General features: G+C 44.2%; 1 protein-coding gene across 1 annotated transcript; it reads right to left on the bottom strand.

Moving 5' to 3' along the window:
- Positions 1 to 735: 735 nt before the first annotated feature.
- On the bottom strand, positions 736 to 26,152 carry LOC118312644 (protein AF-17). The gene is made up of 21 exons (XM_035637423.2): positions 25,892 to 26,152; positions 24,995 to 25,702; positions 23,446 to 23,525; positions 23,238 to 23,292; positions 23,002 to 23,111; positions 20,285 to 20,388; positions 19,547 to 19,640; positions 18,471 to 18,590; positions 16,141 to 16,230; positions 15,754 to 15,901; positions 14,829 to 15,632; positions 14,116 to 14,315; positions 11,047 to 11,164; positions 10,212 to 10,278; positions 9,886 to 10,034; positions 7,079 to 7,279; positions 6,656 to 6,732; positions 6,137 to 6,504; positions 4,992 to 5,091; positions 3,844 to 4,044; positions 736 to 3,741 (listed from the first exon to the last, which is right to left on the bottom strand). Exons 2-21 carry the CDS (start codon positions 25,101 to 25,103, stop codon positions 3,706 to 3,708), a joined length of 3,231 nt encoding a protein of 1,076 aa, XP_035493316.2. The 5' UTR covers positions 25,104 to 25,702; positions 25,892 to 26,152; the 3' UTR covers positions 736 to 3,705.
- Positions 26,153 to 26,866: the final 714 nt, after the last annotated feature.

Here is a 26,866-nt window from a genome sequence, read left to right as displayed (position 1 = left end):
CTCCTCAGACACCGGTGAGTCATTCGTTACGTCAAATCCCATGTGAACAACAATACACAGCATCCTATATAAAAGCTTTATTAATGTTTCAGAAGTCATTTCGTAAAAGTAAGAGGCTAATCAACTTTGGGATTGCTTTTTTTCTGCCTGTGGAGTAATAAGGCAGTTCTAAATGTTATAAGCGGCCATTTATGAATGACTATTAAATCATATCATTTATTAACAGATACTAATTGATATTTAAATGCATTCCATTCATAAATGAGCATGAGTTTTCCCCCAAGTGTGATTACCTATAAAAATGTTTGTCTAATCGAACCTGTTATTTTTCAAATGTTTGCTTAGATCTGTGAACAGAGACATTTCAGTACTTTTTAATAACAGATAAAAAAAGGGGGGGGGGGGAAGATTTTTTAAGTCTCAGCAAAAGCCTGATGGTTCTATTTTTGTATGCACCAGCTACAGCCACGATCAGAGGCGTTAGGGGCGTTTCATTCGTTTGTCCTTAAGCACAACCGGTTACAATTTTAGGCAGCAGTTCTAGTTCTCCATTTGCTGTAGAACAGAAAATATGGAATGACCATTGGCTACTGTGGTAAAGTAACAATAAAAGGAATAATAATGATATCAAAAAGTAATAATAGCACCTACAAGCCAGTCCGTTTGTTAGTTACTTTCAGTGAAGTGGTCTTATAGCGAAATCATTCAACACCCCAAGAGAAAATGTGAAACGACTCAGTAAAATACATTTATTGACAAAAAAAAGTTGTCTTAATCTGTCCTTTTTAATTTTACACACAAAAATATCAAAATACTTTACAGGGATTTTAATCTGAATATTGTCAAATTCATTTTGATCAATTCTCTCAAATACACTGTACAATGACAACGTGCTTGTCCTTTTAAAACTTTTTAGTGCTTATTTAATTTCTTCATTTTTTTCCTTCTTCAGGGAACAATGCATTTGAAATTATGCATAGTCATTACTTGGTATTTAGCGATACATCTGAGAGACATCACTGCATTTCATGCAACTCATTTCCCAATAGGTAACTTGCGCTCCATCAAACCTCGTTCAGAGCCAGGTGCTTAAATGTTGTAATACATAAAAGATACACAGTACGACATTCATAACATGGATTATCTTGCTTACTCAAACTTCAAAGCTTAAAAGAATGAATGTGTTTTTACACAAACATATTAAAGTATACAACTCGTATTCCAACAAAATTGAAACGCTACAAAAAAAAAAGAAAAAAAAGATTTACAGTTGGGCCCAAAGTGCCCCAGTGCAACACTAGAAAGGATCTGCTTCAGAAACCCTTCGCACCACTCCTCAGTCCAGCTCATGGACATGACGACTCACGAGGACGTGCTGTCAACATGTCGGCTCATGTCTTTATCAACATTGATCACCGTTCTCCCTCTGGCATTGCTACAGTATTTGTCACCGACCGGCGAGCTGCTTGGAGTTCCTTTCTGACGTCTACATTAGCTGCTTACAAAACAATGTAGCACTCAACGTAATCACATGTATGGGAGATCATGTTCAAGACAAAAAAAAAAAAAGTGACAAAATATTTTAAAAGGCCAAGATGATAATAGTCGAAGAACACAGGAGAAGACCTGATAATAGAATCCTTTACTTCGAGGGTAAAAGATGAACGTGAGTGGCCTTTGTTAGGAAAACGGAGCCAAACGGAGTCATCACATTATGAAGTGGAGCAGAGGAAAAGAAAGTTACCGAGCCCCTTTCATACAGAGATTCACGCTATATTGAGAAGACCCCTCGCCACGTTTACACTAAACCGCCCGTGTGACTTTAGATAGCCTGCCGAGCTTCCGAAATTGGAGGCCTAATGTGTAACACAACACCGTCGGCTCTCCAAACATAGATTTTTGCCCAATGCAAAAAAAAATTGCCCATTCTGTGTATTTGTACCTTTTACACAGAACAGGGAAGTAGAATCAAGGCCTCAGGCTGTATAAAAGGGGCTGGTGTCTCTACACTGGCGTACGTCGTGCACGTGGCTCAAATGGCCCTGCGGTAAAGACCTACAGTAGCAACATCGGTAAATGCTCCGTCCTCTCAGTGCCGATACCAGCTTCACTCTCCGTTGGCCCTCTTCCTATGACACCACTGTGCAGGCTGTACTGTAGGATTTTTTTCGACAAGTCCCTCTCACTTCTCTAAAGCACAAACAACTAAAAGGACATTGCATCCGAACACAAACCTTACAATAGAAAATTATTTGACACTTGAGTTACCACTGTACGGTTATTCACACATTTCAAATGTTGAAATCATCAGTCAGCTATCAAAAGTATAAACGGGGTCTTTAGGAAGAGTGCGTCCACTTTAGTAAAGTACCCCCTTCGTGAACCCGAGATATAAAACACTATCCCAAAAAGAAACGCCAGGAGAGTGAGCCTGTTTGGGCTTGCGGTTTTCTCTGTAAATCTAGTATCATTAAGGCATTATCTATCCAGTATTGCTAAAAGAACAACTAGTTGGCGGACATGAAAAGGATATCTGTGTATGGAAGAAAACAGAAAAAGCTGACGCTTTGAGGACAGAGTGCAAAATATTCTTATAAATCAAAAACCTAGTGACCTTGTAAGTACCAAGCATCCTTTTACAAAGGTTCGGCGTTGATGGCTAATTTGCTCTGTTAGCTACTAACATGCAAAGTGCACACTTTTCTAGGGAATAACGATTAATTTCTTTTACTCACAATTTCCAAATGTTTGGTTTCATCTGCTTAATCTCGACAGCAACTGGAAGGATATAAACGGCTTTAGAATAAAACCTGGTGCTCAACGTCGTGCGCTGATGCCAGGCTCTAGTGGACGATGGCGCCATTTTGGGTGAGTGGACGGTGTGCCATTTTTACATTTACATGATTTATACCAGGACATTTGGTGGGCATTTTTTATCCATTGAAGACTATTGCAATAAGGAATCGGCACAAATCGGCCCCAACAATGGAAAGTAGTTGACAAAGCAGGTGGTCCAAATTCTGAGGTAATAACTAGCTTTGTGTTGAAATGCCACCAACCAAATATTGAAAAGTGACTACGTATATTTATGCTTTACACAATAAGAGCCTGTGGGAGGCGGCGACAGGTAGAAGATCTGGATGAAGTTCGGGTGGGGTGAACACAAAGGGAAGACAAAATATCAAGGAAGACGGGGGAAGGTTGCAAGAAGGGGCAGAGTTCTGATTCTCACAGACTGAGTGGAGACTCTGGTTCAAGCATTGGAGGGAATTCATGAAAAAGTCAGTGCTTGAGAAAAATTCTCTCCACCCTGGAGTTCCCACTCACAAAGCGAAAGCCCCCACAGCACCTGCAGGGGTGAGCAGGAACTCTTGCTCTGCCTTCATCAGCAGCCCCATTGGTCGAACTAACAAAATAGTGCAATTTAAGAAGAGACCACTGATTTCGTGCTCTCTGAAAGCTGCCTATACACAAAAAAAAACCAGATAAAAAAAGAACCTCCGGTATGAAGGATTTCGAAAAAACACGAAAAACTTCACCTTGACGTTTAAGTCCATCCTGTTATACATTCATAAAAGAGGGTTTACGATAAAGATGACAGAGGAGGAAAGACTCGGAGAAGTCTTCTGAGACGACTTCAGTTCTTCAAGTGGGCTTGTGGTGCCCTATGCCTTCATTGGAGCTGCAGTGAGTCATCGAGAGATGTCACCCATTCCTGTCTCCGCCCTTTTCTCCCGCAGCCTGAAAACACAGATACACAACATAAAAAATTAAATAAAATTGGAAACAAAACTTTTACAGCCTTGTACAACCACGATGAGATATCCTGGCAGTGTTGCTCACCCCGGGCCTGTGGAGCACGTTGTCCTGCAGGCCGAAGAGGCCGGTCCCCTGGCTGCCCTGCAGGGGGGAGGCTGTGGCGGAGGACAGCAGGTTGGGGGACTGGGCGATCAGGGGCGAGTTTGGGGTGGAGGCGAGCGCGAGGCGCTGCAGCTCCCGCTGCCTCTGCTGCTGCAGCATCTGGCACACCACCACCTGCTGCTCCTGGTGGAGGAGCGGGAGCGTTATGTTGCATATCACAGCCACTAATAAACCGCGCACTCCACAGTCACACAGGAAACAAACAAGTTTCTATATTTAGTAGGTGCATGACTGTGCCCAACCCCACCTGACCTTCACCCGTTTGCAAGTCAAATTGGGAAGTGAATGGTGGCTCATACATATTGTTATATTTATCTTCAAAGTCATTAAGCAAAATTTGTTATTGACTGATAGTATATGAAGTTTTACTCTTTTTAAAAGTTAATATTTCAGCATTCTGCCCCTAACCCTGTGTGTCATGTTTGCTGTCTTTTCACTGTTGTCTTCCATTCATGGGACACTAATGAGAGTCAATGTAATAATCAAGCAAGACAAAATTAGGCAGTTTCAACAAATGATCATTGTTACTCCTTCAAAGAAGTAGGGCGGCTGTGGCCGAGGACGTGGAGCGGGGTCGTCAACTAACAAGAGGGTTGATGGTTCCATCGCTGGGTCCTCCAGTGTACGTGCCATAGTGTTGTTGGGCAAGACGCTTAACCCTAGAGTTCCCCTGACGGCTGAGCTGTCAGTGTGAACGAATGATATGTGATAGTAAAAAGCACTGTATGAATCCGTGACTGTACTGAGAGGGGATAGCTGCTGTATGAATGAAAACCTTCATCCCTGAAGTATTTTGGTTTAGCTTCTCTCAGAAAAACGATTTGGTGAGACCTGCATCTTTTCTTGTTCACTGACAACAGCAGACATTCAGAAAATGTGACGGCCTGATTGTACTGTACCTGATGCAGACGGATGGATCATTAAAATCCTCTAGAGCAGGGCTCAACACCGGCCCGGCTCTGTACGGGCGTACTGTGTGTGCGCGTTTGAATGTTTTTGAGATCCTGTGGGAAACTGTACAGTGTGAAACTACAGAGTAAGACAAAGTAGTATAAAGAGGTGTTCATTACAGGAGTGAAGTTCTGTGAGGCGAGGAACTGCTGGAGCTGCTGCTGTTGCTGCTGCTGCTCGAGAAGAAGCTGCTTCTGCTGCTCTGACAGGAGAGAGGATCTGAAACGCAAGCGACAACGTACGGACACTTTAAAGGTCGTCCATTTGACATTTCAAACATTAATATAGCAGTCTGCATGGCAGTTAACTGTACAGTGGGCTTTGCTGGCTCTCCTGTGCAAGGGGGTAGTTTTATTGAGTTGTGCAAAACCTTGCTGAGACCACAAAGGCAGCAGGGAGTCGTGGCCGTAGCTGTGACCCACATTTGTTTTGGTTATTGAGATGCTGGTGCTAGTGCGATATCTTGTGAAAATGAATAGAGACTTTTCAAAACCTACGATCACAGCCTCATCTTTAGTTCAATTAAAATTTGTCAGCTGCATAATACAGGGTTCCTACGCATTTTCCATTTGAAAATTCCAGACTTTTTCCAGACTTCTTGGTAGATTTTTTAGACCATATTTGAAATCCGAGCAAATATAGATGAATGAATATTGAGTTATTTTATAAAATATTATTATACAAGTAAGTATTACTATGTAAATAAATAATTTTAAACATCCGGCTGTTGAAATATTACATTCCGACTGTGTTTGCTATTATGTCGCACTTCATACACAGAAAGTCACGGTTTCTGCGGGTTGATAATGAATTATTGATACTAACAATTCCAATGTTGCCTGTTCTAGGATTGATTCTCATATGAAAAGATTGATAGTTAAACTCTGTAATTATGGCTAAATGTGTATTTTATCATCAACGGGGGAAACCGTACAAAGTAACTAGCTATCACCATAATCTAATTAATGCACGGTTGATAGGAACATTCTTCTGCCTGTCATGGTCATATGTGAACTAAGGTTCTGTAGATACCATAGTGGCAGTGGCAGGTACAGTGAGAGTGTTGCTATGGTGACGTTTATCACTGACTGTGGGAACATGATTCACTTGACTACGGAGATTTAAAAGGATGGAAATTTGGAAATTACTAAAATTAAATTCCATACTTTCCATACTGTGTAGGAACCCTGCTGATAAATATATATTTTAGAGAAGTTCAGCTCCTTCAGCAGATTTAAAGACAGACTGGGTACTGTGTACGTACGGGCTCACACTCTTCGGGAGCTGGAAGCCCTGTGCCAGTGCCTGTGCGTTGAGCGGTGGAGGTTGGGGGCGCAGAGCAGGGAGCGCGGGCTGAGGGGCGCCGTGTACTGGAGACTGGATCACGCCGTTCAGACTTCCCAGAACACCGTTCATACTCAGCTGAGGACTTCCTGCGAAAGACGCCATCAGCCCGCCCACCAGCGGCAGAGAGGAGCTGGCGGCCTGACTGACGGCCCCCAAACCGTCACTCAAACCTCGACTCAGGCCGTTAAGCAGGGGCTGACCGAAGGAGGCTGGGCTCTGCTGAGGAGGAGTGCTTTGGAATGAGAGGGACGAGCTACTGCGGGATGGACTTCCAGAGTGGAGCTCCTGGAACAAAGACATGAAAGGTGCACTTCAGCTATTACTTTTAGCTTGATTTTGATGTGAATCCAGTGCCTTCTCTACTTGCTGATAACGTTACGACCAGGTCGGTATAATGTGATTGAGCCTGATAAAGAAAGGATCTATAGGTTCTCACCTCAGACGAGGTAACAAAGGAGGTGTCATTCAGGAAGCAGCTTTTGGACAAGGGACTCTTATTGGTGCTAAGGGGGTCTAAGGAAAAGAGAGGTACAAACAGAGGGTGAAAACTACAAAATCAAAGTTGAACACGAGCCACCATGTTTTGTACTGACACAACAGGCCCTACATGTGGCAGTTAAACTGCTCTCTTCATTTTAACCAAAGCCTAACGCGTCCATGTTGAGGAATCACCTGAAAATAACACAATCATTTAAAAAAAAAAAAAGGGTACATGCTATTGGACTGCTGTGGGCGGAGGAAGGAGGAGAGGAATACAGAGATAAAAGGAGATGGGGTGTTAGTGTACTACATGACAATCGCAAAAAAACTGCGTGTCCTTAGGTTCTGATATGAAGGTAGAAGAGGAAAAGAATCTGACCTTGGGTGGACGACAGGAAGTGGATCTGGGCAGAGGTGTGCAAGGAGCCCTGGGTGAAATGAACGTGCGGAGGAAAAGGCACGGCCAGCTCCGTGTTGAGCAGCTGCAGCCGCTCCTTTTTGGCCGTCAGGCCGAGGATCTGGTCCTGGAGGCGCTGGTTCTCCTGCTGCAGGGAGTGGAGTGACTGGAGCATGTCCACAACTGGAGGGGCGGGGAGGAAAGACTTAACATCAGTCACTTAGCAAACAAGAAGCAAAATATATCAACAGTAAGAGTGATTATATATATATATATATATATATATATAATATCTAACCACTGTTCCTTCACTTTTTTATTTTTTTTTAATTTCCTGGTAAAACAGCTCTCAACAGTTCTGCTAGAATTACCGCCTCACAGTTGTTTGCCTCCACCAACCAGTCAAGAAGCAGGAAATACAATCTCTCCTTCTATTTTTTGGGTTATGGTGTTGAATAACGACTAGAGAAGTTTATTTGAGCATTATGATGTCACAGTGATGTTGCCCTTTGATATTTTAGTCATAAAATGTCATCACATTGTCATTTACCGTATTAGACATTTGTGTTAATTTTTTTCACAATATGTATATGAATTCTTGAGTTATGGCCGAGGTCACAGGGACCGTGACCTTTGACTACCAAATTTTAATCAGCTCATTAATTGATTCCAAGTGAGTGTTTGTGCCACATTTGCAGAAAAAAATCCCTCCAGGCTGATGAAGATATCCTGAGATATCTTGTTCATGAGAATTGGACAGAGGGACACACCCGGAAATACACAACGCCTCAAGCCACGACTTTCGCCGGCATGGAGGCAAAAAAAATTAGGTCAGTGTCTGTCCTACTTTATTTTTTGTTCAAGTAACAAGACAGAGAACAGAGAACTGGTATATTAAAGCCCCATTAATCTTCTGTATGTATGAGAAGAAATTAGTGATGGTTCAACTATGAATATAACACAAAGAAACATCTGTGACAAAAGTAGCGAGACGCTGTAACCTGAACTGAGCTTTCATTTAGTCCACGTTAAAAGGTCACACAGGGGTTTTTAGTTACTCTGACTGATGAGGCCAATACTATAGTTGTAAATATAAGAGACCACCGGACTATTGATGGCATAAACCCTGTCCCTATCTGCTGCCCAGTGCACTCTGTCTGCGTCAAGTCATTTCATTCACAAGTATCGATTATCTTGTCATAACGCAATGTTCTGTGGGGATAACTCAGGTCCTAGTATTCCTCTGGGTGTTACTTTGACACAAATTACCCATTCCCCTCAGGCAGCAGCCTCACCCAGCCAGACAATGTGCCACCACCACACTGCAGAAAACTGCTCAGAAAGGAGCAACTGGAAGCACACGACAAAGTGCCCGAGGCTTTCAAACTCTCCAGATCCCCATCACGTCAAGCATGTAGGATACGAGCAGAAGCCAGATCCATGGAGGGCCCCCGGCCACAAAACCCACAGGACCCAAAGGATCCGCTAGCAAATGTCCCAACAACACAGGAGACCCCTACAGGTCCGGTGTCCATTCCCGGACGGGTCCGCACCACACAACACTGCGAGTGCAGTGTGTAAACATCACGCGTTGACACGTTATGAGACATGCTAGCGGGTGGCGCTGCAACACAGGGATTTTGGCCTTGTGGTTAGTGCGTCGCACTCCCATTCCCGAGGTCGCGGAGCGGTCCGAGAAGGAAAATCCCAACAACAACAAAAGAGAGAAACAAGCTTTCTCCATAATCGCCTACTGCCCCTTTAACATCCCACAACGTAACCCTTTCCCGCCTTTTGACAGATAAGAAACATTGACATTACAACAACACTACATCTGTCAGTGACGACACATATTCCTTTGAAATCACAATTTACTGTGCTTACTGTAAAAATAATTAGTTTGTTATATAGAGAATAGTCTGAAACGAGGGAGATGTCATTTAATCAAGCACCCGCTCATAGTCGTGTTCTGGATTAGGAGTCTAATCCACTGGCAGGTTCATTACAGAACCATTATTACACGCTAACACTATAAAAGGAATGAAGTGAGATAGAAATGAGACTTGGATCATGAATAAAGCTCTGACATTATGCCTTTGGACTTTCAGATTTATATTTAGCGTTAGTTCTTAGCAGTGCCATCAGTGCTGAGCCAGAAAATCAAAGCAATCCTCTAAATGCTTCCCAATTGATTTTCTAAGGAGCCATCAGTGCAGCGGGAGCAGCATCACGCACGGGGAGAAACAGACACTCCTCTCTCATTTCAAGTCATAGTGAACTCCGAGAAACTAAGATGCATACAAGTATACACAGTTACAAGAGTCTACGAGGGCTGAGAGAGACAGAATGGCTCGATGTTTAAGGTTGACATAGGAACCAATGGTGCACAGGAAGAAAGAGGGTGGTAGAAAATGTTTGTATGCAGCAAAATGGAAAAATTGTGATAGCACTGGCTGGAAGAAGAAGTAGCTAAGAATAAATGAGAAAGAAAGCGTCAGCTGATGATGTCCCCTCTCGCAGCATGTCGTCTCTCGCTGTGCTACTTTCGGTCCACAGGTACATTCCTCGTCCCTAAATAGCACCGGGCTGTGTTCTCTCAGAGACAGGGGCACAGAGTGCAAGTTAACAGAATCGTGCAAATTACCAGATGTGTCAAATTTTTTTGAGAGCAAAGAGGTGAAAGCATCTTGTATTTCTGAATGTAAAATAAAAGTTTTCTCTTTTGTAACCCTCAGATTTATCTCAAAACCACTGGTGCACTATATGACTTTTTTTTTAGGCCGACTCACTGTTGACTCCCATCTCTCCGTTGCTATGTTTCTCCAGCAGGAGCTCAATGTGGGAGCTGGCCGGGGGGACGTTCTCAGGACGGGCTCGAACTCCTGCACCCAACCCGTCTCTGTGGTCAAACAGAAGAGGAAGACAGCTCATGGGAGACCTGTGTGTGGAGGAGGAGAAAACAACAACAGGGAGTGAGAAAAAAAACAGTAGGAGGTCACTGCTGCAAGCAAGAGAGGAAACTACCAACAGGTCCACGTGATCGTGGTCCACCCAGCTGCTATATTCCTGTGCGAAAAATACAGATAAAGTCGAGAGGGTAAAGACTGAGACTCACTGTGAGGAAAGACTCTCTCTTGGTGAGTTCCCCTGACACGGAAAGCGACAGTCATCCAGGTCGGACTCTGAGAACAGAGACCAGAGAGTCATGAACTTCACATGTACTTCTCCTCATTAAAGGGGTTGTGTCTGTTGTGCAGTGTGAAGAGACTTTAAAGTCCCTTTTTTTCTTCTGTTTCTGTCCTCTAAAATGTCTGACATTGACTATAGGGATAAAGTATCTCGGCACATTTTGTCACTATAGAGGTATTTTCACATTCTTCTCCTGGAGTAGGAGATTTCTGTACACTTGTCTGCAATTTGAAATTCAATCGAATCCTGGCAGGTTAGATTTGTTACGTCACAAATACAGAAAACCAATCGCTGTAGAATATGCAAATGTAGGCAAAGAAACCGGAAACTTCCAGTGCACGCAGAGGCAGCGCATCATGAGAGGACGCCAGGTGTGTCAACAGACAGTTAGGGTTAGCATTAGCAGTTCGTGGAAGTTTTATGGCTGATTATCGCCGATGTTGCCGCTAGCCATCTTGATGCACTAGCGCGAGCAGCTGTGGTGCGGCCTGTCTTTTTTGCATATCATGAATATTCATAGTCTTAACATTCCTCAATGAGGGAGAGAGAGAGAGAGAGAGAGAGTGGATGGTTTCCAGCCCTATTTCAGAGTTTTTAAAAAAACTTTTTTGGGGTAAACAATGTCAAACTAAATATAAGGCATAGCAGATTATTCTGATATACTTTAAAACGTGACTGGAGGGGGTCTTTAATGTTAGATCCTGTAAAAGTGAAGAGCAGTCGTGTCAGACACTGTTCTGTGAGCTGCGTCCTCCTCTCACCTGGCAGTGAGGTCTGGGCTTGGCTCAGTAGTGGCGGCAGCGTCGAAGCTGTGGAGAGACAGCTGGAGAAAGGCTGAGTGGAGGTCAGGCTGTAGGAGGTGCTGGAACCTGGATGGACCTGTGACACATCAACATCACATCAACATCTGGCTGACAAAAATTTAAAAAAATCATCTGGATTATATGGATATATAATCCAGATGATTTTAATAAAAAAATGCTTTCTCCTCGTAAAACGTACACAATCATCTAGTCCAGGGGGGGCGGGTAGTCAGACAATTTTAAATCTTGATCGCTCTTGAAAACGATTAATAGAGATTATATTTTATGACATTTACACTTGGTCGACCATAATACATTGGATCCGTGTTACAAACCAAAAGAAGGATTGCCTGCGAGACGTCTGTGGTGATTGGGCAAATAATATCACTTGTTTCTCTATGGTGTCTCTTTCATGCGAGACACATTGGAAATACAATTCAACGTTAACTAGCAGCATGGTGGATGAGGAGCTGGTGCCAGAAAAGGGCTGGAAATCAGTCGTGTGGTGGGGGTTCAGCTATGCAGTTGGACATTTCTCAAAGCAAAGTTATCTGTATGTTTTCATTACCTTAGAATGAGCCCTTCATATCTACGTAAACAGTGAGTGGGTCCTCTTACATGGAGTCTACCATGATGTACCACCATGTTTCCAACCAAACAACCTGTATTACGTAGCAGGATTTGCGGCTATCGAGGTAACTTAAGCTTTAATTCTGGGTTTTCCTTCCTACGAAGCCGGTTCACTTCTTACTGGGATAAATCACCACGGTAACTTCTGCTGAACGGCTAACCTTCTCCGGAGCAGGTTGCGATACAGACAAGAGATCAAAGCTTGTCAACAGCCCCACTGCTGACAAATCAGATCACTCGAAACCAGAGTCCTCATTCTACAGGATCCCGTCGTCAGGGACAACAGAGTTAAGAGTAACCTGACAAATAACAAAGTGCAGTAGATATTTGTGAATGAGTGGAATCTTGTTGCTGTTCCAGACTTTTCACAAGTGCGTTCTGAAGAACTTCTAATAAACAGAGGGAGAGATTATCACACAAAATAAATACATAGATACATTAATATTAGACCTTCATTATTTATTACGGATAGACTCATTTTAGTTTCTTTTTCTATCACTGCAGCTCGGAACAACACAAGGAGACTGTGGCCATAAATAGTAACTAAAACTAAATACTATATCTTTTATCAGAACAAGGATCCACACACTAATCAATATTCCTCATGATTATGAATGAACAGTTCGGTCTGATTGACTTCATCACACATTAACGTCTTCTCTCCCCTTAAGCAGCAGAAACAGTCTGACATCACATCAATGTCAATGTGCTGAAGCAGCGATCAATAATCACCAAATTTCTCTCAGATATGCTTAAACACACCTGTGAAAAAATCCAAACCAAAATCATATAATTATGTTATTTACGTTAAGCTTTTTCCCGATAGAAGAAGGAAACAGCTTCATGTCTTTAATGTAAGATAACGTCCATAATTATAAGATTTGGGGTCAGATTTTTTTCACAGGTCTAAGTGTTTATGACGAAACATATCTGACAGAAATTTGGTGATTATAGATTGCTGCTTAGCACATTAAGTGACCTTAAGCCTTTTCAGGTCAGTTTGATCATCGTCAGACTAAGGGGCAAAAATATTCACTCAATAGTAATCTTGATAAATTCCTGTGTTTATTTATATGATATTTTTAGGCTGACTGAAATTTTATAAAAATATTTTGAGTGGTTCTTTTTTTTATTTCAGTTGTTTGATTATATTATATTTCATTTCACTTTTTGGAATGTCACTTTTACATGTCGCTTAAACCAAATCGACTTGCACATATCAGCGTTTCTTTTCTTATCATATTGAAAACTTTATTTATAGTTCTGACGATGTCGCTTGTAATTAACGGCTCCGCCTCTACCACATGAACGTGCTTGTCACCGGATAGGAAAACCCAGGGTTGACCGAGACAGTTGATATCCAGCTTCGTAGTACAGGTTATCCAGGACGGTCAATGTTTGGTTAAGTCAATCCAGAGAACAAAAACATATCCTGGATATATTGAACTCGCTTCGTAGTACCGGGCCCAGGTCTCCCCAACACTTGGAAAGGGAGGATGACATGAGGGGTGTTCAGAGGGTGCAATGTGCAACTTCACCACTATATTTCACTAAATCCTATACACTGAACCTTTGAAAGGAAACATCCGAAGGATCATACCGATGGTGAGTACCACCTCACTTGGGCTGCGACTAACGATTATTTTCATTATCTATTAATCTGTCGATTATTTTCTGGATTAATCAATTAGTTGTTTGGTCCATAGAATGGTGAAAAATGGCCATCGTGTTTCCCAAAACTCCAAGACAATGTTTTTTTTTGTTCTCACCAAAGATAGATAGTTCATGGTCATAAAGGAGCAAAGAAACCGGAAAATATTCACATTTAAGAAGCTGAAATCAGAGAATTTTTCCCCATAAAAACTACTTGAACAGAATAATTTTGTTCAAGTAATTGCCGATTAATTTAGTAGGCGAATACTAATCGATTAATTAATTAACTGTTGCAGCTTTACACCCAACTCATCTTTATCTCACGAGAGCAAGAAACAAACTGTAGTTATCATTGACCGATGCATTCGGGCATTAAAAAATAGAAAAATTAAAAATGCTAAAAGCAGCGAACATTGGAAAGAGGTGACTGTGGATTGTGACTGTCACCCCCACAACTAAATCCAAGTTCAATGGGCAAGATCTGCTCAAATTCACCACAGAGTTGAAATGTGATTCAATTTTAAATGATATCACATTTCAGAAGCTGGAAGCAGCAACTTTTTTGCTGAAGCTACATGCAGGAATTAATAATAGTAGTTTTAATCAAGCCTTTAAAATAATATTACTACAACTAACTATTATTATTAGTATTATCATGATCAAGTATTTATACAGTGGTTCTTTGTATGAAGCAGCTGTGCAGTAGTTCTGATACAGTGTGTATTCTCCCTCTGCGTTAATTACCTGTGTGTTGGAGACGGCGCTGACTGACGGAAGAGAGAGGGAGGAGACGTGGGATGAGAGGAGTCCTGAGGAGAGAGGGGTGCTACACATGCCCCCGCCCAGGGACAAGGAGGTGCTACACACCCCTCCGCCCAGGGAGAGAGGGGTACTGCAGACGCCCCCGCCCAGTTTGAGAGGATCCTTGAGACTGGAGTAGATACCTGAGAGACCAAAGGAATCAAATCAGCAGGAGAAGATATTTCTATATTTCCATCCGAGACGTCGTGCGAACCCTGAAGACAAGCGCACATTGCACCTGCTAGTGTGCGAGAATGGGTGTGAAAGTAGGGCAGGAAATCTGCCAGGCAGAGAAATGCAGTGCACACAAACACCACTATGTAGGACAATATCAATGCTTAGTTCACACGGATTTAATAAAGCGATTTACTAAATATTCTGAGCGCTGAAACGATTTCTATTCAAAACTGTGCCATGAAACAGGGCTCCTACTTTGAGTGGCTTGTTGTACTACACGGTGACGTGCTGATATACAGAAAAGCTGCTACTGCGGTGCTGACAAGGCCCAAGTGTAATGGAAACATTTCGACACTACAGAGTCAAGCTGCAAACAAAACACACCAAAGTGCAAACAGATACAGTTTTTTCTACACACTGACACACACAGGAAGCCAGAGGGCTACCACAAACACACACCCATATAGACAAGGACTCACCGGAGCCAAGCAGTGAGTTACCACGGCCTGTGGAAAAACTGCCTACAGAGGAGGAGAACGAAGAAGAAGAAGAGGAGGAAGAGGTGGGAGGTAGCGTGGAGGGGAAGGCGGGGTGTGGGATGGAGGATGGGCTTGGGTAGAGCAAGGAGTTTAAGGCTGGAGGAGCAGGTGCTGTTTGGTGATGGTGGTGGTGAAGCTCCTCCTCCCTCCTCTCTCGGTTCTTGCTGCCCCGTGGGCGCCCTGGACCGTGGCGGCTCTTCTTGTTGCCGCGATGCCTCCTCTCGCGGGGCGGTGGTGGAAGTGGGGCCTTGTCCTCCGTGTCCGCCTCTTCCAGGATAGGCGGCGTGCTCAGTTGGGACGGCTTGCAGAGGGACTTGGAGGGTTTGTAGTCCCCAGAGGAGGAGATCTTGCGCATCTTGCTGCTGCTGCCCAGCCCTGACGAAGACGTGATGCGCATGATGGAGCCAAAGGTAGAGATGGTGACCTTGTTCTCGAAAGGGCTCGAGTTGCCCTCTGACCTGTCGTGACCCTGTGATCCTGCCACTGGGCCGTCAGCGGGAGTCAATGCTGGTGGCTTGTGGTATTTTCTGTTCTCTTCCTCCTCTTCTTCTTCCTCCTCCTCATCATCTTTGTCCCCCTCCTTCTCGTCGTCCTCTTCATCCTCGTCTGCCTGGACTGCTGGCCTCCTATGGCGCTCCTTGCGCTCCCCTCCACTGTGGTCATCGCCCCCTCGGTCGGGGTCACGCTCCAGGCGGGACGAAGATGAGAACTGATGGATATCCTGAGCAGACGACAAGGAGCCACCTCCAAGAGAAGCACAAACACAGAGATGAAAAAACAAGCTCACAGGTCTTTTTTATGTCACCTCTGACCTTTACCCTAACACAAGCTCTAGCGTCTCAACAGTTCAGTGTTCAGTTCTTACTTGTGTTGAACGGACTGGAGGAGCAGGAGGAGGAGGAGCAGCTCTTGCCAGTGCTTCCTGTCTTCTTACTGCGATGACTATGACTGTGTGAGCTCAGCTTCCTGGGCTTTCCCTCATTGTCCTTGCTGCTGTGGTGACTGGAGGAGATCTGCGCGCGCGCACACACAGACACACACACACACACACACACAACACACACACACACACACACACACACACAAGTTTAGTTGATTCATTCGACTTTTCAAAACCAAATGAAAGCCCTTTACAACGTGCAACACTAAACTTGACACTACTTGTCAAAATAGTTACTTATAATGCTGAGGCATCATGATTTCTCTGAAACGGTCAATGCCTCGAGTCACCCAGTGGGTGAGCTTCTCATACCTTTTCTATGCTGCTGGTTGTCACTGGTGAGCTCAGGCTGTCAGACGACTTCTTGTGACGCTCTTTTTGCCTAATTTTGTCCTTATGACTCTGAAAATACACATACACACGGGTTAAAGTGAGTAATGACTCACCAAATGGAGTGCCTGAAACCCCATTCGCTGTTTTGAATCCATATCACTGTAAATCCTGAAGTCATGGGGCTTTTACAAAACAGTTACAACATATTCCTGGCAAGGCTACATGACATAAATACACAGCAACAAAAAAAAAATGTGATCACTTACTGACAACAAATAATCTATCTTCCGTCAAGCTATGTAGTTCTTCAGCAACATTAAGCTTAATAATGGTTGACTGGCAACACAAACACGCAGCAACACCGACAGGAGGAACCATATTTACCGATTGGGGCAATTATTAAAATTCATCAGGACACCGGCAATAGGCGTACAGTTGAGGAAGTAATGTTAGCTCTACTCTTTAATTTTTTTATTGTGCATGTCAGAAGCAGGATATAACATTTATGTCCCGTCACAGACATGATTTCTCAGCATCAGAGTTTTTGTACAGTGGTTGGTGTAGATTATTTTGGTGCCGGCTATTCTTTTTTTTAAAAATCTGTCGGAATGTGCAGGAGAGGAAGTTCGGCATGCTATTTTAAAATTAATAGCGACATTTTTCTCAGCACAACTAGTCTGAAAACAGTGAGTGGACCACATAATCCGTTTAATGGTCCCCGGTCCTTTTCTTTATATTTCCAGGTCCTCAATTTCAGTTCATCTGCTTTTTTTCTATCCGCTGTTCGGTCTATCTCCTTCAAGCGCTCATCCGTGACAGTATACCAAAATCTGACACCTTAGAGCAATTAGTTTGGCGCAGTAATACTGATGTAATGCGGTCACAATTATTTTAGAAAGGCTTCAAACGCGGCTAATAACCAAGGACTAGAACTATCGGTTTTATAATAACCGTTCTAACACATAGTCAGCAGGGTGGGGATTCACTGGAGTGGAGCATTTTGGTCATGGCTTATTTGGGGTCGGGTCGCGGGGGCATCAGCCCCCAAACTTCCCTTTCCCGGGCCACATTAACCAGCTTGATGTAGTTTTTTCATTCATGACCAATCCTTCATGACCATAGGTGAGGGTAGGAACAAAAATTGACCGGTAGATCGAGAGCTTTGCCTTCCGGCTCAACTCCCTTTTTGTCTCAACGGTGCGGCAAAGCGAGTGCATTACAGCCCCCGCTGCTCCGATTCTCCGGCCAATCTCACGTTCCATTGTCCCCTCACTCGCAAATAAGACCCCTGGGTACTTGAACTCTTTCACTTGGGGTAAGGGCTCATTCCCTAACCGGAGTAAAGAATCCACCAGTTTCCTGCTGAGAGCCAATGGCCTCAGATTCAGAGGTGCTGATCCTCATCCCAGCCACTCCCCACTCGGCTGCGAACTGATCCAGTGAGTGCTGAAGGTCACTAACCGATGGTGCCATTAGGACCACATCATCTGCAAAATCTGAATTTTGGTACCAGTACCAAATATTGTTCCCTGACGAATTGGACAAGATAGCCAATGCCTAGGTTTGTTAGCTAACCCTTCACCTAGCCTTTACAGTTACTCTATATATTAATCAGTGTTTAGCTTGAGCCAAAACATTATCCTTGATTATTCCTTCTGAAAAACACATAGGTCTTTGGACATGTGCCCTCAGGTTGCTGGTGCTGGAATGGAAGGCCAACTGTAGCATACATGGTGTGCATATATCTTTATCTCGAGAATCCACAATTCTACTGACAATTCTACTGGTTGTAAATAGACTGTATAATTCATATAGCATTTCTAGTCTTATCGAGAACCCAAAGCACTTTACAGTGGAAGTCACATTCACCCGTTCACACAGCACTTCTATACGCAGCACTTTTTCTGTCACACATCATTCATACACTGCCGGCACAGGGGCAATTTAGGGTTAAGTGTCTTGCCCAAGGACTCTTCCGCATGTGGACCGGAGGAGCTGGGAATCAAACCTTCAACTCTGTGGTTAGTGGACGACCCTCTCGATCTCCTCCTCCTCTCCTGAGCCACAGCCGCTCACAACTCCCTGCCATCATCACCACAGAGCTACACAATCATTCGCTCTTTCCAGCTTGACTTTCATTTCGTTTTTCAATCAATGACAGTGACGTGTGACTGCTCTCCATCATGCAGTGCAGTGCATTCACCGGAGGCCCACAATAGCAATTCATACAATCAAATGTCTTTCTCTTTTACAATTTGAAGTTATAAATGAAACTTTGGATATTTGCCGACACCTGTCTCAGGGCTTACCTTCCTCTGCCTGTGGTGGTGGTGTTGTTGTTGTTGTTTGTCCTGTGGGGGAGAGCTGGAGCGCCCCCTGGGAACACTGAAGGAGCTACTGGTATTTTCACTGGAGCGCAACTTCTTCTGCTGAAAAAACCCAAAACAAGAACGTGAGAAAACTGCAGAGCTTTCATCACATTTACTTAAAACGAATAGCTTATAGTTTGACAGTTTGGGAAACAAGCTTATTTGCCTTAGGCTGAGTTAGATGAGAAGACAACACTCTCAAATCTGTCTGGTAAAAAAAACACAACAGCTACAGCTAGCACCCTTGGATAAACACTGCAGCTAAGGCTCACATGCATTTTTGTTATAAAGGTTAAAAAATGGACTGATTCTAAAGACAATGAGAAGAAATAGCAGAAATGACGTCTTTGCATTATGTTGCAGAGATATCTACTGAAGTCATCTCGACCAAGTCTTGTCTGAGTTCGAGGTGTATCTGGGCGAGATTATCGTGGAGGAGGTAGTTTCGCAAAATCGCAAGAAATCGAATGTTAGGCGACAGATAATTAGTAGGATCAATGCAATTTGTAAAATATGCTGCTGCTGTATAGTATAGAAGAAGCACATGTGCTGTCAGTAGTCACGGCACACTGCGGTATGATTGGACAATTTTTGCACAACAAAAGGCCTGTTTGTGAAAGGGCGCAATGTTATTTGGAAGTAAAGAGAAACAGAATGAATGAGACACAAATATACAAAGATGAAATGTCAACATTCTAGTTAATTAATGATTTGCTGACTGCTTAAGAAGAAAAAAATAAAATAAATTGTATTGCGTAAATCAACATGCTGTACAGGGCAAAAGGTGTGAGTAGTCACATTACATTAGAAGTTGCTTGCTCCACCATTCACACAGACATTGATCCGATGACAACCTCCACTCCTGGCATCAGGGCAGAGCAACAGTGCCCGACACAAACGCCAATGAGTGAGGTAAATAACAGCAGTGATGTTACACCTCACCTCACAGTGCATTCATGGGACTCGTTTAATTGGAGGATTTGGGTACAGACAGTTTTTTTTTTCCAGATCTTTACCAGTTTGTTGTAGTGATGCTTGCAGTAGCCACAGTATTTCACATTGTCCGCCTCTGGGCCTTCCTCCTCACACAGCAGGCCGGCCATCTGAGCACTGAACACAGGGAGTCACAGGGTCAGAGGGGACAGGAAGCAAGATGGCAAAGATCTCTCTCTCTCTCTCACACACAAACACACACGCACACACACACACACACACACACACACGGTTGTCATCCGAGTCAGGTGAGAGCTCTTTATCACTGATCAAGGCAGGAGGGATTATATATATCACATTGCCGTACATACAAAACTCTGCAGGCCTTCCAGTCTTCCAGGCTCTACAGAGTCACCTGATTCCTGTGATCAGAATCAGGTGCATCTCACACAAGATCAAGGCTAAAACAAAAAGAAAGCTACGTGAAATACATACAGGCGTATGCATTGTGAGGAAATGTGGATTTCAACAGGCCATTCTTTCTCTTTACCGGCTGCTGTTTCACATCTCATCAGATCAGTAGACATGTACAATCAGTTATGTGCATCTAATCTATGTGTCTATGCCCTGCCGAGTATTTTTAATTAGCATTCGTCCATAGGTTAACATGTTTCATCACGTAATTCATTTCATTTTAAATATTCGCACAGTTCTTTCCTGACGACCAAGATCTCAACTGATATCACCAAGCTGTAGATGACACGTCCTCTACAAACACACATAAAACACATAAACACACACATACCAAAGTCAACACTTACCAGGTGACATGAAAAGCTTGTCTGCAGCCCTGTCTGTTGCAGGTCATGCAGGCTCCACATGCAGCCTTACTCTCTCTCCCGTGGTCCTCACAGATGTAACAGGTCTGGTGAAGATGGGGAGAACAGGAAATGAGGGGACATCAGTTATTATCACCAGTAGGTGCTTGAGAAAAGAAAAAAAATACAGATTCATGTGAAAAGCAAGTCCTGTGAGGCCCTGTTCGATCAGTGGGACCAATTTCTTACAGTCATATTGTTTGGTGAACTATTGTGGTGAACTACTAAGAATTTTACACCACTTCTTCCATTTTATATTGTTGTGGCAAATTTAACGGGCTTCTTAATGCGAGTGGAGCCGCAACCGAACTGTAAATGATTAGGAAGTTTTGCTTGTCCAAACAAAACAGATGGGGTTTTCCAACAGAACACAGTTTGCTCTGTGCTCGCTGCTCTGCGCAACAGAACCGTTGAACCAGATGCTTGGGGACGATGTGAAAAAAGTTAACATCAAAGCGACTGTAGCCAGTCATGCATCCGTTGTGTATTTGGTATTTTTTTTGATCCCTATGCTACTAAATTGAAGATTTACTTCCTTTTCTCACCAACAGTCCCTTGCACCACCCAATTTTTTTATCATGTGCAGACAAGTTGATTTGAGAGCTGAGGGCAGGGATCCTCACATCCTGTATAGCATCAGGCCTCACTGCTGTGCCACTGTGCACACACGTCCCCAAATACATGTGAGCATTCCCGTGAGCACACACAACACACACACACACGCAGCTTTTGTACTTTTCCCTCAGATTTCCCCCAGTGAGCCGGGGGGGGGGGGGGGGGGGGGGGGAGAAGAGGCCTAGCAACAGGTGCGGGACAAAGGAACAGCGGGCTCTTTACCTTTTCACTTCAGCCCACTCTCTTTCGCCTTTTCTCCCCCCCGTCCCCTGTCTTCATCTACTCCACACAACCCCAGTCCGCTCTCTGTTCCCCCCTCAGTGGATGTCGGCCGTGTAATGAAAGGCCGGAGACAGGACTACACCGAGCGTGTAAAGAGAAGAGTGGCTTCTCAAGTTTTTCGCCGTCCATTGTAACGCTGCCTAGGAATTCCGGCAGCGAAAAGCTGCATGAATGGCTCTGATGGGGGAAAAGCTGCATGCAATTTACTGTAGCTGACACAGTAATATGAAACCCGGCACGCAAAGACTCACATGTGTACATTTATATGCAGGCACGCACACATACACACATGGCATTGACTGACTGGCTGGCTCAGTCAAAATTATTCAAATATTGATTTCTATCTAATGTGCATCGCTTTCAAAAAACTACCTCGCACTGCCTCATGTTAGATTCAGGCCTCGCTACTTCTGTTACACTTGCTCTGCAAAATATCAAAGACTGTACAGACAAGTACATGACTGTATACACAGTTATGAGAAAGGACTCAGTCTTACACGGCATGTCCGGATTCCAGATCCTGTTGTCTTTGTGTTTCATCAGTCAGTGTGCAGCATCATGCAATTTCGTCATCGTACAGAGAGATTACATGAAGAGCAGACTGAAAGATTCCCTGTGGACATTATCCAGTACTAGCTGATGATTATTTTCATTATCAATTATTTTTTCGAATAATCAATTAAATGTTTTACGTAATAGAATCTTTTAAAAATGTGAAAAAAAAATGTTATTACTTTTTTTTTGTTTTTTTACCAACAAGAGATTCCTTTTTATGTCAATTTGAAAGAAAAATGACTTTAAACTATTCATCCTAGCACTACTAAGTACGTCACAGTGGCTTTTTGTGTTGAACTGTGGTAAATGTACGTCTTTGTTGCTCCTTCATCCTGCCCCATTTAATTTCGACTTCAGCTGGAAATCTCCCCTGTTCCCAGAATGACTTTTCAACAACCTCCAGAGAGCAGACGTGACCTCGTCACATTCAGCTCTGGGTTTGTTCAGGGCATGTGGGTGGAGGGAACCATGGTGAGGTGGAGCTAAACTGTTGAGCTGTGCTGCTTCCCATGTGTCTTAAAAGTGTGTCATCACAGTTTGTTAAAGCTGAGGTTGTTGGTGGAAAAAAATACTCTTTTTTTCCTTCCTATTATGATGGATTTCACTCTGTGGGACTGTTGATAACACTGATGGAAAAGGTTCAGTCAAAACAAAGTCCATGCTCTATTTGTTAAGGGCCTGAAACCAAATCTGATGTGCATGGTTACAGATCAACTCCAGCACTTCTAAACTTTTTTCTAAGAGTAAAAATCACAGAAAAGGTCAACAGGAATCCGACCAATCATTGGTTACTCAACAAATGTAATTGAAATTTAAATGAAAAAATGAAATGATCTGATGTTTGATACAAAGCAATAGGTTTTAACATTATCTCTACAATGTTGAGGTTCCCTCACATCCTAATAGTTAAGTCACATATTATCAATTTCACCTGGCTGTCTGTCCATTATCATCTATCCAATAAATGTAGAACTGAAAAAAAGCCTCTCCAGGTAGGAAACTAAAGGTGCTTCCTCAGTAAGGTAAATTCTTTGTGATACCATTCTCTGAGCAAACACACTGACGCAAAAGAAGCAGCGGGTCCTAAATTTCTCAGAGTCAGAGCATCAGACTTTGATGAAGTCCTGTGGATACACTGGTGTTCATTAAACAACATGTTGCATGTTTTAGGGCCGAGTTTTTTTCCAGGCAGCAGCGTGCTTCAGTACCTTGATGTATCTCTCGTGCGGGACATACTGCAGGATGATGGGCTCCATGGTGAGGACGTTGGCAAACTGAACCTCGGGGATGTAGAGCGCACACACAACGTGGGCCCAACCTGACGGACAGATCAGCAGTGAGTCAGTGGCACCACACGGCTCTTTATGAATCAAGTGGGAAAACCTAGGGCTTATGTGTGGTCGCAGGTGAGGAGGGTTTGTCCCGCTGCTTCGGTGATACTCACCTCCACTGTCCGTCCTCTTGAGGGCACCATCTTTGTGGGGGCACAGCTCACACCTCTGGGGCAGGGCAGGGCAGGACGAGAGAGAGAGAGAGAGAGAGAGAGAGAGAGAGGGAGAGAGCACAGCTTGTTGTGAGTGTGTCACTGATAAGGCCGGATGAGGCAGGAATGGATGGATGTGCTGTGCCATGTTTTGGGTAGGCGTACTCACCACGCGCGCCGCCCTCTCCTGTGACTCACACTTCCGACAGAACCACGGGCCGGTGGGCACTTGGACAATGCCGTAGCATGCTGAACAGAGACAGAGAGAGAGAGAGAGAGAGAGAGAGAGAGAGAGAGAGAGAGACACGTTTAGTTGATTCATTCGGCTTTTCAAAACAAAATGAAAGCACTTTACAACGTGCAACACTAAACTTGACACTCCTTGTCAAGTTTAAGTGTAGTGCCAACTTGACACTACTTGTCAAGTTTAAGAGAGAATGGGTCACGGAAATTCCTTCTTGTCACATTGTCACCTGCAGTTTATTACACTGATATTAACCGTTTTTATGATTATCGGTATCTGTCATTTTTTTAAGCCGATTTGCCGATGAGATGATTTCATATTTTAAAATGCTACTTTGGCTCTGATGCAGCCGCAGTCACTCCTCTCTGGACTTTAGCAATGTCGCAACTTCATAATAATACTGCTGATAACGCAGTGTTTCCCCTACCATTGAATTGGGAGGGCGCCCCGCCCCCCCCGGAATGTGAAATTGATTTGAAGAATAATAATAATTATTATTATTATTTTTGTATTTCACAAATAATGTCAAGCAGAAGTCATTTCAGGTCACTTTCCTTATACACCTATTCCTCATTCCTGTATGAAAGATTGTGGATGAAACTTAACGTGATTTGTGAACCATAACCCACCCACCCCACCCCAAACCAGTCAACCAAGGGGAAAACACTGTAACTCCCAGCACGTTGTGTCTTAAGGTCACGTTGAAGGGTTCTGTGAATCAAACATATGCTTTAAGGCATTTCAACAAAGTTTTGTGTTAAGAGGTTGTGTTATTCTGAACTTTGACACCTTTTTACCGCAGTATTGGTTATCGGTCGACCCCTAACGTGGACCTAAAAGTGGATGGTGAACGAAAGTGCTGAATGCACGGCCCAACTCCACCTGCCTTATCTGCGTCCAAACTAATCTCACTGATCCGAATCTCGGAGCACTTTCACTGACTCTGGGGGTCAACGCAGATAACATGTGTCCCGGATGACGCAGCCTGCAGACGAGAGTACAGTGAAATGTCGCGGCCAGGAGGCACGAGTCCTGCAAGTTCGACCGCTCTGCCACTTCACGGGCGCACTTGAAGCGACAAACCAGAGGGACACGAGGCAACACAGTGTCCAAACCGGAGGCGGCCCGGCAAAACACAAGCCTCTTCGCGAGCACGCGGACACGCGCGCGCGCGCACACGCGCGGACCCGCGGTGCCGTCAGGGCGCCATCCATATCCAGGCTCGGTGTCACCCCGTCTGGCCCTGTGTGTTTAATCATGTGTGCCGAGAGGAAACAACACACAGCACGCCTACCTACCTACCCCTCCCACACACACACACACACACACACACACACACACAGCAACACGGACATACACAAACACGCACGTAGGCACTAGGCACAGAAAGCTGCCGCGCCGCCGGCACCTCTGGCCGCCGGCGCGGCCGCCACAGCTGCCCCGGTAATGACGCGCTAACGGCGGCTAACGTTACCTTGGTGGACGGCGACGTTGCAGCCGTGTCCATCACAGTAGACGAGCGGATTCTCAGCCCAGCCGCGCTCGTCCGAACACACGCAGCAGCCTCCGACCATTTCCCGCATGCTGCTCCCACATGAAGAAATGTGTTTCCCCCTCCCGGCTGCGGCTCGGACCTCGCCTAGGCCTGTCAAGTGGTCGTCGCGCACTTCGGCGCCGCAGCGGGCATAGTCGCGGGGCCGCGGTCGTCGCGCAGTTTTGGCGCTGCGGAGGGAGGAAATCTCGGCGTGGGGTTTGTGGTGCTGCCGCTACGTTTTTTCCGTGATGTCCTCCCCGTCCCCATAGAACCGATGCAGTGCGCATGCCCAGACCTGCTCCTCTGGGTCGGAATAAAACTCGCAGCAAAGGTAGCAAGTTATTGTTGTTGTTGATGTTCTAACCCGAATCGCTTTTTTAAATTGATTTATTTACCACCACGTGATTTTAGTATATCCTATTATTTTTTTTAAATTTGGTTTCGTTGTGAGGGAATTATACCTGCGCAGCCTCTCTCCCCTTTCATCAGTTGGTACATGAGATTAGAAAAACATGTGGATCAATCAACCGAAACCGCTGGCAGCACTGTTCTCCATCGAGCGCGTTTCAGCAGCGCCATCTGCAGGACTTCCGCAGAACAGCAGGGCAGCGGTTACATGCTATTTCACCATCCGACGTCAGTCCTGACCTGAAAGGACAAACATTCACAGAGTGAGAGATAAACGTTGTACGTTAGACGTTTCAAAATGACCTATGAGAAGCAGTCTACATTTGTATGTCTCTATTATTATATATACAATCAGCCCTCTTTAGATGCAGCCAAAAGGATGAAAATCAAAGAGATTCTGAAATTTAAATTCCAGTTTGTGCAACTGACTGAGGTCCTGTGAGTCAAACGTTGATCTGATTCCTTGGTTCCTCTCAGTGTCAAGGTTACAGTGTGTTGTTGTTGTTGTTGTTGTTGTTGTTCAAGTTAAAAGGCATCAGCATGGAGTTCATTCGGATTTTTGGCCGTCGAGTTGAGCCGTGTAATTCCATGGGCAGATCCGACGTCACCAGGAGCCTTTCAATTTGACTGGACCCGCGTCACTGTTGTTGTATGACTCCTGACTCGACTGTCTGAGTAAACTCTGTCTGGAAGGCCAGTTTTATGGTGGAAATGGGACACACACACACACGTACAAACACACACTCTTACTCAACACACGACTCAGAAGATTAAGTTATCATGAAGTTTGCCTCCTATTATTGGAAGGAAAAAAGAGAAGCGGTGTGGTTTGTACTCATAAATGGATGACTGGGCCTTTTCATCTGACATATGGACACGAAGCTGTGAAGACAGTTTGCCTCACAAGTGTCACTTCTCTGCAAACCCAGAGAGAGAAAAAGGGAACTGGCACCGATGGAGAGGACAGATAGTGTGGTGGCAGCTGGATGAGGCTGACGCCCTGTTCTGCTCTGAAGGGCAGCGGAGCATGACCCAAGTCCCTGTGCTCCCACACTGACACACAACACACACACACGGAGCAGAACCAATGTGTTCACCAAAATTCCCCTCAATCGGTCAGAACAGATGGGTTAGGTTGTCAGTGTGGATACCCAAAGTTTGTCCAAAAAAAAAATAATTCCCACAAACCCTGAGTTTTTACATATCTGTTACCCCTCACACAGATACATTTCCACATGTGGAGTTTTACTGGCAGACATAATGTATTACCATCCTCTGTGTGGTTGAGGTGAGAGCTTAAGTGAGGAGGATTGATTGAAACCATTTTTTCACACATTCTCTCTTTGTGATTTCTTCTTGCTATATTATATTATCAAGGAAATAATGATTAGTGGGGTCATATAC

This window comes from Scophthalmus maximus, chromosome 8, assembly GCF_022379125.1.
Source record: "Scophthalmus maximus strain ysfricsl-2021 chromosome 8, ASM2237912v1, whole genome shotgun sequence".
Lineage (NCBI taxonomy): Eukaryota > Metazoa > Chordata > Actinopteri > Pleuronectiformes > Scophthalmidae > Scophthalmus > Scophthalmus maximus.
Note: the sequence above shows the minus strand (reverse complement) of the source record. Positions and strands in the feature narration are given on the sequence as shown.

Excerpts from the sequence above, each read along its gene's own strand:
- LOC118312644 (XM_035637423.2), bottom strand. The coding sequence starts at position 25,103 with ATGCGGGAAATGGTCGGAGGCTGCTGCGTGTGTTCGGACGAGCGCGGC. Across the intron at positions 23,112-23,237 it reads CAAGAGGACGGACAGTGGAG|GTTGGGCCCACGTTGTGTGT; the intron begins GTGAGTATCACC and ends TCTGTCCGTCAG. Across the intron at positions 18,591-19,546 it reads AGCATCACTACAACAAACTG|CAGAAGAAGTTGCGCTCCAG; the intron begins GTAAAGATCTGG and ends GGGTTTTTTCAG.